The 12,251-nt window shown below is 45.5% G+C and overlaps 1 protein-coding gene across 1 annotated transcript; it reads left to right on the plus strand.

Annotated features, from left to right (window-relative positions):
* The first annotated feature begins 783 nt into the window (after window positions 1–783).
* Window positions 784–2,518, plus strand: LOC121465923 (C2 calcium-dependent domain-containing protein 4A-like). Its single transcript, XM_041679337.1, has 2 exons — window positions 784–804; window positions 1,243–2,518. The coding sequence occupies exon 2, from the start codon at window positions 1,319–1,321 to the stop codon at window positions 2,339–2,341; it is 1,023 nt and encodes a 340-aa protein (XP_041535271.1). The 5' UTR covers window positions 784–804; window positions 1,243–1,318; the 3' UTR covers window positions 2,342–2,518.
* Window positions 2,519–12,251: the final 9,733 nt, after the last annotated feature.

Raw genomic sequence — 12,251 nt, forward strand, 5'->3', positions numbered from 1 at the left:
TTTTCAAGAGAAAGGGATGGGGGTCTCAGAGGGGTACAGTCTCCAAAGGTCAGATATGGTTGGTGTGTGTCTCCAAAGGATAATGCCAATGGCTAGATGTTTGAAGTATATTTCCCTAATTAAAAATTAGCACCCTTCTTCCGAAGCTTGTGGTTTTTTAATTGATATAGATATATCTTTAATCTTAAGTGTACTTAGATGATTTCTTCACACGGGAATACACCCCTTTAACCCCACCCAAGACAAACATGGAACCTTTCCGGAATCCCAAAAGCTTCCCTCCTCAATCCCACAACCCAGACTGATTAAAAATCCACAGAGAAAGGACCTCTAAAATCAGAACTGAATGCAGAAAGTGAAGAACTTTCAACGCTAGGCAGCAAGAAGGTTGTCTATGAGAAAAATCATTGGGTGAGACAAACCCGACTACTGGCTTCTTCAAATGGGGCATGTTGAGTGAGTGCTTCTGTGCGCTTCTGTTGGTTTTGTTTCTCCGTCCTCACAAGAACTGCGATGTGATCCAGACTTAATCCTATTTTGCACGTGAGGAAACAAATCTGTTCAGGGTTTTGGAAGAGAAAGGCTCCAATCACAGAACAGCCGTCTGTGGGATCAGATCAGCAAGTTCATCCACGTGGCAGAGAAACCTGGGAGGACCAGGCGTCAGGTTACCAGGCAGCACTGCGACAGCTGGTATAAAAGCCCTGAGTAGCTCTCCTAGAACAGCAGCGATCAACCTGCCGCGGGCGCTTTGAATTTCTCAAAGTCTCTCGGGTTGGAAAATCATCTGACTACGAAAACCAGGTATAGAATGGGAACCCAATTCGGTCCAGGCTGTGAGACCTGGATGGCCTGAAGCTCGTTGAAAGGAGTCACTGTTTCTGGTGAGTGTGTGTGTGTGTGTGTGTGTGTGTGTGTGTGTGTTTTCTCGCTGACTGGACTGATATTAGACTTCAGAGGTTTCAGGGAACAGATGCACAAATGCACAAAGCAAAGCGCCTTTTGGCACTGAGGTCAGAGGTTCAAGTTAAAAGACAAAGGTAGCAGGACCAGTAAGTGAGGATGGAGAAGACTACAGCCGGCTGCAAATTACATGACAGCCGACTGGAGACAGGGCGGGTGATAAACGATTGTTTCTCAGTCTCTGAAAACAATTTGCAATGGGGTGAGGGATTTTGCCATGTAAGGATCTGGACAGGACGAAGTGGAATAAAGAGGACTGAAATTCCCACTTTCTTTCAGGCTGCCTCTGACAGGTGTGCATTTGTATGTAGCAAGCAGGCTCAGAGGATCACCCAGTTCCAGGACCAGCGGCCAGATGTGGTGTCTGGAACGGCTCCTGAGGAACCGAGACGGGTTTCTCCCCGGGCTAAGGCGCCGAACCAAAGCGCGCTCGTCCACTGCATGCGTGAACGTGCTCACTCCTGACCGCATCCCAGAGTTCTGCATCCCACCGAGACTGGAGCCTAACACAGCTTGGGCAGCGCTGCGCGATGCCTGGGCTGCAGACGCGGAGATGGACGACCACGCTGGTAGCACTGACTGGGACCCGCGCTCACAGGCCGCCCTCTCGCTGTCACATCTGCCCCGCGCACGCACCGCCTACGGCTTCTGCGCGCTGCTCGAGAGCCCGCACACGCGCAGAAAGGAGTCGCTCTTCCTCGGCCACCCAGACGCCCCAGTCCCCAGGCTCGGACTTCGCCACCGAGAGCACACCTACGCAAGTCCGCGCCAAGTCCCGGACACCCTGTACCCCGCGCCGCATAAGCCAGATGCCGCCCGGGTCCTGGCGCCCTCTCCTGTTCCCAGCAGACGCCGCCTCCTGCGCGCCACAGATAGACTGCTGAGGCTCGCGCTGTGGGCCCCTGGAGGTCGGACCGGCTCGCGCTCCCCGTCCTCCGGTGACAAGCTCGAACGCGCTGCCTCCTGCGCGCCCCCGGTCCCCGCGAGCCCACTCCCCGAGCGCCTGCAAGCCGAGGCCAGCGTGGCTCTGGGCCGCGGGGATTGCACGCTACGCCTGGCCGCCGAGTACTGTCCGCGCAGCGCGTGTCTCCGCCTCCGCCTGTTGCGCGCAGAGGGCCCGGCCGCCGCGCTCGAACCCCGCGCCCTGGGCTGCCGCCTCAGCCTGGTGCTGCGGCCGTCGGGCCAGCAGCGCGCCAGCGTTCTCCGGCGCAGCCGCAAGGCCGCCCTGGACCAGGACTGCTGCTTTGATGGGCTCTCGGAGGAGCAGCTGCGCCGCCTGGCCGTGCGCATCAAGGCTGAGAGCAAGGGCCGCGGGCTGGAGCGTGGACGACCGCTGGGCCAGGGCGAGCTGCTGTTGGGCTCGCTACTGCTGCTCTGAGCCCGGATTCCGTGGGAGCAAGGACACTGAGGGTCTCTTGGTCTTAAGATGCACCATATTCTTGGACCTGGGACACTTGCAGACAGTCATAGCTCTTGGTCCTAAAACACCCACAATCTCTTAGGTCTTGAACCCACCCTCAAGGTCACTTGGGTTTGAGACACTCCCAACTCTTGGACCCTGAGAGTTGCCTTATCCTGCCACACTCACAGCCTCTTGGCTCTTGGACATTAACAGCCATTTGTACAAAATAAACATGTTTTCATTTTTCTAATCAGAGCTTTCTTTCAAGCCAGTCCTGGCAGAAACGACCCTGGGTTATCACAGTAACAGGTGTTACTTCTTTTTGTGTGGGCAGACTCCTTGGAATTTCTGTTGAGCAATGTGGTAGTGCTAGGCAGCTGCTATCCCACTGTAGACGGCAATTCTATTTCATGTGTATCACACACTCAGACTGGAAGATCGTTAATGTCAGGCAGCATTAGACCAGCTTCGTTTTAAAAGTTCGTTCATTTCGTGGCTTCTTTGGGGATTTAGAGCATCGGTTACTTATGAAGCATTAAGATGTTGCATAGGAAAGGCCCAGGGTGTAGGAAGACTGCCGAGTGGGGGAAAGGAGCTGGCGGCTGTGCTTCATCACCTGGATTTGAATCTAGTGAGGATTCTGAGACCTGCATGATAAAGAGGGGAAAGCCCCACGGGCCTTCCTCTGGCATGACCTCACCCCAACACACATAAATAGCGTAATTAAATCATTTTTAATAAAAGGCCAGGAGGAAATGACATCAAGCAGGGACTCTGCTCATATCCTAAGCTCCATCCTGCTGGGAATCCAATAAAGAAGTGAAAATCATTTTAATATTTAAGTAACAGTAATAATAGATTTACAAGTTTTAAGTTGTTTCATTTGGAGTGCAGCCTTAGATAGGGAGCACTGATGTCCCCCTGGTGCAGATGAGGACAGAATAAAGAGAAGTCTGGGTCTGAATGTAGGGCATCAGTATGTCATTCATTAAAATGATTGTCTGGAAATTGGGGTGTGTTGGTCCAGTGCTTGCCTGGCACGCACAAAGCCCTGGTTCTATCTGCAGGACTGCACAAACCTTAGGTCCTATTACCTCGTACTTGTAATCTCAATACTGGGAGGTGGAAGCCAATGGACGAGAAGTTCAAGACCATCTCAGCTACACAGGGAGTTAAAAGCCAGCATAAGCTACATGAGACCCAGCCTAAAAATAAATAAATACATGCTCACCCTTTGAAAGTAATGGGATTTTGTTACTTGTCTGAAAATGGCCCCGAGTTTGAAATCATATTCCTCACTTTCATCAGGGAAAGCAGATTGGAAATAGTGATGTATGAATGAATGCTAATGACGGCATCCTGAGACGGAGGAGAAAGCTAGCCCACCTCGGATCCACAGGGTCCAGAACCCCATCCACTAACACAGGTCGAGCTAACCTGCCCGGACCAGCAGTCTGGAGAGCACAAAGGACAGCGTGTTCTGACTCCCGATAAGCTTTCCTGTGTCTTGAGGATGACTTTCTTCATCGCTTCTACTCACTATCAAGCTGGTTTATTCCTTTTCGTGTGCGTGTAGATGGAAAACACATTCTAAGCAAGGGTAGAAGGTTGTATATTAAAATATACAACACAGCGTAAACTGTGGCTACATGATCAAACTAGACTTAGAAAAGGTTCCGGTTGCCACTAGACTTGGCAGTTTTAACCATGGGTGCCTGTGAAGAATGCAATTTAGAATACCGTTTCCGTTTCTGACGCATCTCAAACTAAATACAGATGACTGTGGTGAGGATGTTGTTGTGGGCTTCTGTTTTCTTTGGACCAGTAGTTGAGGTATAGCCAGTCCTTTTTCTAGATAGCGCTGCAGTCTCTGTCCTTACTAGATATTAAGCATGTCACTTTATTAGGCAATGTCCCCCAAAAGGTGAATTAAAATATTTGAGGGTTCTAAACTCTCCAAGATATCCTGGTGGGTACTTCTCAATTAGAATCTCCATCAATTAAAATTATGGGTGACCTAAAGTCCAAGACTGTATTCGGAAGGATTTCTAAAAGACTGAACTATAATAAAAATAACTGAACGATGAAATTCCAGTTTGAAAAGAACATCATTGTCATTTTGAGCAGCTATGCAATGTCTTAAGGGTGGGCCAGGAGGGCAAGTGTTAGATTGCTTCAAGTCACATTACTGTAAGAGCTAAAACCAGAACTAATTCTTTTGTGTTTTACTAGTGAACTCCCACACCACTGATTCCAAAGAGAAACATTTTGCATACATTTATTTCACATCTTTAAATGAATTTGAATTACATTTAACAATTCATGTTTGTAATGTATATTTTTGGCATACCATCAATCGTTTCTGGGGGCAAAGTTAAATTTGGTTTGTACTTGCTGCCCTCTAGTGGACTGCTTCAGGGTTTGTTTGTGCCTCTCACCTTGTTAGACCATCACAGGTAATCCAAAATTCTGTTTTCTTTTTCTTTTTTAAATAGTGTCTCCTACAGTCCGGTCTGGATATCTCGGACGAGTTATGTAGTCAAAAATGACTTGGAACTCCTGATTCTCCCTTCTCCGCCTTCCGAATGCTGGGATTATGGGCATCTGTCTCCACAATTGGCTCAGAACCAGATGTTGTTGAAGTTGTTTATTAATTTCAGATTGTAGTAAAAAAAAATAAAAAGTAACTATAAGTGATGGTGTAAAGTGGCTTTAAATGAGTGAGGGAAATAATGTGAGCTGCTGCTCCAACCTCCTGCCTCTGTGATTCCCCACCGTGATGTACCGCACCATGTAGCTAGGAGTCCCTCACTCCCTCCCTCCCTTCCTCCGTCCTCCCTCCCTCCCTCCTTCCTTGCTTCCTTTGGTCGTTCCTCCCTTCTGTTGTTTTGGTCAGGTATTCAGTAACAAAAATGAGAAAAAAAAGGAACTAATACATCCACTAATGGCCCCCAAAGCCAGTTTGAGCAGAGCGTGGTCTTCTTTCAAATGATGCCATGGTTGTTATAGGCCCATAATAAATTCATAGCTAATAAAATTTCACTATGTCCGTGCCAAAAAATTATAAAAGCTGGGTCTATAAGTATAGTAGGAGATTTTCGTTTAATTTCCTGTTTGTTTTATGTTGACTTTACAAGTCTGGGGGCAGAAGATCCTCTTTATAGACCAGGATTCAACTGGGAATACTTCCAACTAGTGACAAGGTACTAGCACACTCACTGGGAAAGTGGTACCTTGCAATGGATCACCTAGCTGACATGGAGACATTGCATCCATACTCATGAAGTTCACAATCGAATTCTCAAAAGCACTCATGTTTTCAGTAAGTTCAATCTCTTGCATTTGGACCCATTCATAGCTACCCTTGGTAGAATGTGGCTATTCAGATCCTGTGGACTCTCGGTTGCATATGTCAGGACACACTTAGACAGCTCTTCATCTTCTCCACTCCTCTAGCTTTAAGGTCGTGGAGATCACCTACATGCCACCTTTTTCTTGTATTTCAAAAGTCTTACCCAGATCTAGTGTTCTCGTCCAAGCCCTAGGAATCACTGTGCATTGACAGAGTGAAGCGTAAGAGAAAAATCAGTCCCAAGTCATCTTCTGGTCAGGTTCAAATCATGCCGAAGCTCATATTTTGGGGGTTGAATGCATTGTCTTTGCAAAATGAAGTAACAAAATAGTGGTTTCTAAAATTTTACTCAACAAAATCATTTAAACTAGCATATTACTTTGTTGTCTAGAAGGCTTTCTTGGAGTATATTAAGACATTTAAACCATGGAGGCAGGATTGTGCTTTATCCCATGCAGCTATAGGTACCTAGAGCACCACAAGAAACATGAGCACTCCTTTTTCCCACCCCACTCTCTAAAATTTTCCCATGATTTTTACATGTGTATGTGTACGTGTCTGCATGTCTGTATGTGCACCACATATATGCAACTGCTCACAGAGGCCAGAAGAGGGCGCAAGATCCCCTGGAGCTGGAGTTACAGGTGGTTGTGAGCAGCTTGATGTGAGTGCTGGACACTGAACCTGAATCCTCTTCAAGATGATGATGATCCTAGTCTCCCTCCTCCTCTTACCGCCTATCTCCAAACCCAAGAAGCTGCTTGTCTGCTTCCTATTACTGTAAATGGCTGCACTGATGGGATTTTATGTGAGCGGAAAAGCAGAGTATTCCTTTTGACAGGGGTGGCTCCTGCTACCCAGGTTGCTGTGCAGCGCGTCCATGCCATTTCCCACATCAGTGGTCTGGTCTTTGATACTGCTGAAGATGACCATTGAATGGCAATGCCAAGGTTCTTTGTTGCATGCAACCTGTTTGAGCTGTTCTCTAGTTCTCTGGCTTTGCCATTTCTCTCACCCTCTCTTTCTCACTGTCCTCCAGTCTCAGATTTTAATTGAGCACTTACATGACTATTTTCTCTTCCCTCTTACATATCAATTACATTTATAATTTTTCAACTATGTTCATAATTCTTCTAGGAGTTTCTCTAGTCTATGTGTGTATGTAGTATATATATATACTCTGATATATGTAATAATTATATACATGTAATAGATGTAATAATTATAACTAAATATAACCCACGTTTTTCTGAGACAGACTCTCACAGTCTCACTAGCCCAGACTGACTTCAAACTTACCATGCAGCCTAGGATAACCTTAACTCCCTGATTCTTCTGCCTCTGTCTTCCTTGTGCTTGGACTACTGCCACGCGTCATGAAGCAGACGAAATCCACTTGCAATTAACATTACACTGATCCATGATGCCAACCTAAGTGACAGGGAAGAGAATCCCAAAAGGGTAATATTTATTTGGGAATAGCAGAGCAATGGTAACACGTGTGCAAACATATGACAAAACGTGGGCAACACCGAGGAAGCTGAGGCAAGAGGAAGTTTTTAAAGGTGAAATCGGAAATATCACATGCGATGTTTCAAAACAACACCTTGGCTACAGGGATCCATAGCAAGAGTGGCAGTAGTCCAATTTAAGCAGATAAGCGCTGGGCAATGTCTTCATAGAAGGTCTGGTGACCCACGGATAAGGTTATGGTTCTGACAGTCTTCTGTGAATTCAATATTTTGTATGTCTTCGTAGAAGGTCTGATGACTCACATATAAGGTCACGCATGGTTCTGTCAGTCTTCTGTGAATTCAATATTATTATCAGCAAGAGCTGCAAAAAATCCCTCCTTCCAGCTGGGACAGTGGTGGTGCACACCTTTAACCCCAGCAAGCAGGAGGCAGGGTCAGGTGCATCTCTGTGAATTTGAAGCCAACCTGCTCTACAGAGTGAGTTCTGGGACAGCCAGGGCTACACTGAGAAACCCTGTCTCGAAGAAAACAAACAAACAAATCCATCCTCCCTGCTTCCTTCCTTTCCTTTATACAATCATTTTTAGCGCTTCACAAAACTGTCTCTGCACTGATTCTGATGACCTTAGCAACAGGTAGTGATGGGTATTCATGAAATCCTGTTTCTTCTTACCCTTTAAACTGTTGTCTTTGGTCATTTCGCACATCTGTTCCTTGGCATCTGTCATTCATTTTATCAGACATTTCCCCCTTTCCCCAAACATCTCACTTGTTCCAGCTCTTTCCATTTCTGCTAGCTTAACTCCCTGATTCTTCTGCCTCTGTCTTCCTTGTGCTTGGACTACTGCCACGCGTCATGAAGCAGACGAAATCCACTTGCAATTAACATTACACTGATCCATGATGCCAACCTAAGTGACAGGGAAGAGAATCCCAAAAGGGTAATATTTATTTGGGAATAGCAGAGCAATGGTAACACGTGTGCAAACATATGACAAAACGTGGGCTCACATTGTGCCTTCTGGAGCTGTCCCCGCTGTTCTGCATCTTCTGACCTGGGTTCTTCCTTCATCATTTTCTTCTGTCCGTCCCTTAGCCATGCTCTGTTTATCAAGGACACCATCAAAAACTTCCCTTCATTCTGCCACAGTGTTTTAAAATCCTAATGTTTCCTTTGGATGTCTTAGCAGTTTACTCGCTCACTGTCCCCCCACACCCCACTTGAGTGCTGTTTACCTTTCCCATTTCAAACCTTAATACCTAAAACAGAGTTATTAAAAGCACCAGATCGGATCATGAAAATTGTGCATCATATCCCAATCTAGATCTTCTGCTTTGTCTCTTTAAATAGCTCCCCTCCTGTAGTTAGTGTGCCTTGTAATTTTTATTGAAAGATGGACATAGTGTGCTTGAGACGTGAAATCTGCGCCACTAGGCCTTTATGTTTATCTGGTGAGTTATAGTGCGTTTGCCGTTCACAGTAGCTGTAAGGCTGGGGGCTTCAGTCTGCCTTGGTGCCCTTGTTTTTAATCTCCTCCATTGTCTTGTTTCCCATGGGAGCATCTTCTTAGGGCAGCTGCCTTGCAGCTCTTTCAGCGATTCACGGCTCCGCCGGAACCTGCTGGTGCAGTGGCACATGCTGGAGACGGGAAGCTGGGGATAACCTTATGGTTAAATCTCGGTTGTTTCTCCAAACCCTGGAATCTACATAACAGGTAGAGGAACCTACGTGGGTTTATAGAGATGCCACTTCTCAGGAAGCTGACAATCCCATCTTCCCTTCCTGTGTCACCAGCAGCTGGTGGAGCAGAAATATGAGCCGTCTGTTGACATCAGAGCCACAGTTTCTAACAGCCACTGGTCAACAGCTCCACTCGGTCCACACATCCAGATTGGATGTTGGACCTGACCTCTCCACAGCAACTCTATGAAGAATTGGCTATTAATAACACTGTTGTCCCGCCCCCCAGCTCTATCTCTAGAATCTCCAAGGTGACTGCAAAACATTTCCCAAAGAACTTAAATATAAAATAAGAAGAACGTGGCTTTATTTAATGTGCCCAGCTCTCAGCTCTCATTTAGCACCTCTGTCTTTTGACCAGCTAGCCTTTCTAAATGCCATTTCTTCTTGAGTCGAGAAAAGTAATATCACCAACAACGTGTGATTTTTTTTTTTTTTTTTGAGACAGGGACTTACTCTAGAGCTGCAGCTTGTCTGGAACTGGCTATGTAGACCAGGCTAACCTTAAACTCACAGAGGGCTCTCTCTGCCTCCTGAGTGCCGGAATTAATGGTGTGTGTCACCATTCCTGGCCCCACATATAATTTTTAAAGGATGAAAGGAGATAATGCTATTTCATGTTCTGAGAAGAGTAGCCGGCTCCCAGAGCATCTCAATAAAGTCCCTCCATTGTAACAGACTAGACATTCTAGTCAACTGTAGCCCATTAGGCCAATGCTGTCTCCCAGAGAGGGCCCTGTAGCTGAAAGAGTTTGTGGGAAAGTAGGACTTAGGAGAGTCATTTGGGAAAGACCATGAAGGTACCAAACAATAATATTGGAAAGATTCTTTCTCTGTTTGAGACAAGGTCTCATGTAGCCCAGACTGACTCCTCACTTGCCCTCTACCTGGGGTGTGCCTTGAACTTATGATCTTCTTTCTTATCCCTGCATCACGTGTGCATACAGGTAGCTGCTACCCCACCTGGCTTTCAGGGATTCTTAAAACCTGGAAACTGAGAAGGGTTTGAATATGTATTTCCTCAATGACTACGTTGCCAGGAACCTAACCTCCTGACTTCTCAGCACACAGAATAAGAATATGAATTATCTTAACAATTAGAAGACAGCAGTCAGATTCCTGTTATTCACTCATTATGCTTGATTACCCTCGGACAACCCCGGTCCCTCCATCTTTGGAAAGGGTTTGGCTGTGTGATTAGTGACACACTCAGGAGCAGCTGAAAGAATAAACTGTCCCCAAAAGTAAGCAAATCAAAGCTTTCGTACTAAAGATACAACAACTGGGTTTAAGTCAAGATAGATTTATTATTTTTTGTTTTACTTAACCCACTTTTTTCCCCTGAGTTTTAGATGAAGGCCTGAGAGTTTCATTGCTGGACAAAGGCCCGGAAACTTGGTAAATATTTACTCTCCTTAAACACCTTAAAACATTGAGTTAAGATGAAAATCCATGACAGGGGAGAGAGCTTAAATATACCCGTCAACTTAAAAATGACTTGCTTAGCATCTTCACACTGTAGGCGGAGGAGAAGAGATCAGGAAAGCAATGGACTCCCTGTGTCTTAACCGCCGGTTAGTGACACTTCCTGACTCGCAAACCGCAACACAGCACTAATTACCTTGGTGTATTGCTGATTTTTATACTGGGTAAGTGCTTGCTATGCAAACATGAGGACCTGAGTTCGGATCCCCAGCACCCATATAAAAAGTCAGTGTGTACCTGTAATCTCATCCCTGAGAGGTAGAGACAGGAGGCTCTGGAGTCTTTTTTTTCCTTAATATTTATTTATTATGTATACAATATTCTGTCTGTGTGTGTGCCTGCAGACCAGAAGAGGGCACCAGACCTCATTACAGATGGTTGTGAGCCACCATGTGGTTGGTGGGAATTGAACTCAGGACCTTTGGAAGAGCAGGCGATGCTCTTAACCTCTGAGCCATCTCTCCAGCCCCAGGATCTGGAGTTTTGCTGGCCTGCTTGTCTAACCACTCTGAGAGTTATAGATTCAGTGGCTGACCCTGTCCAAGCAAATAAGGTGACAAGCCCATAGAGGAAGGGAATCCATGGCTGCCACATGTGTATACACATGCATGCACCACATTTGTGCACATTACACACACTTTTAAAATAATATAAGTAAATAAAAACTTGCACTATTACAGAACCTTTGAAAATGGACCATTGCCAAAATATGATCACTTTTCTTTCAACTAAGACCTAAAGTATTTTTATCTTTGTCTACTATCACCCAGTTTTTACTCCTAAGTGACAATATGTTCATATGGTCCTGATAAAAATACACATTTTTATGACTATAATTTAAGAATTGTTCTTGTTGTCATTAAGTCTTTATTAGCATAGTCTTTGAATAAAATATGTAATAATGAATGTTTATTTCTCTGTTATTGAACTTTTTTACTCTCCCTACTTTATTTTTCCTTTAAAATTTTTTAAGAGTCAATCAGCAAACCCTGCAAACATTGTGCTGACCCACAGATAGCATTCACTCATAAACGGACTCTTCCAGGCTGGCTGTCATATTCTTGACAAAGTGAACTTAGAAAGACAGGATTGCTGGGAAAGAGGACTTACTAGGTACATGAGTAAGGAACTGAGCCTGTCCACGGACAGCACGGAGCTTCCACTGCTCCCTCAGGTCAGACAGAGCGGAGAGGAGAGAGGCTGCTGTGATGGATGTCTCTGGAAAGGTTCTGATGCTCTGACTGATGTGCTGATGTCCACTATTATCTCCTGAAAGGCTCTGATGCCCTGAGATCCAGGAAGCCAGAAGCCCTTCTGTCTCCAATCCCATTTCCACATCTAGACCATGGCAGCAGGATTCAGACAGCAAAAATGCTATTTCCATTGTGACTTTTTGTTTTTAACAGATTCTTCTTTCATACAATGTTGACTATGGTTTCTGTCTCACCCAGTCCCTGTCCTGCCTGGTTCCTGCAGTCCTTAAGTCCCAAAGAAATCACACAGAGGTCTACATTAATCATAAACTGATTGGCCTATTAGCTCAGGCTTCTTATTAACTATTATAACTTATATTAACCCATTTTTCTTATCTATGTTAGTCATATGGCTCGGTACCTTTTTCAGCGGGGCAGGTCACATCTTCATTCTCCTGTGTGTGGGCAGGGATGCAGAGAGAGCTTCTTTCTTCCCAGAATTCACCTATTCTCATTGACCCACCTATACTTTCTGTCTGGTTGTCCTGCCTATACTTCCTGCCTGGCTACTGGCCAATCAGCTTTTATTTAAAACATAATTGACAAAATATAGACAAATGTCCTGCACCAATACAATACA

Source organism: Microtus oregoni, unplaced genomic scaffold (assembly GCF_018167655.1).
Source record: "Microtus oregoni isolate MIOR12 unplaced genomic scaffold, Mior012 000032F_ref0000030, whole genome shotgun sequence".
Taxonomy (NCBI): domain Eukaryota; kingdom Metazoa; phylum Chordata; class Mammalia; order Rodentia; family Cricetidae; genus Microtus; species Microtus oregoni.

Excerpts from the sequence above, each read along its gene's own strand:
- LOC121465923 (XM_041679337.1), top strand. The coding sequence starts at position 1,319 with ATGTGGTGTCTGGAACGGCTCCTGAGGAACCGAGACGGGTTTCTCCCC.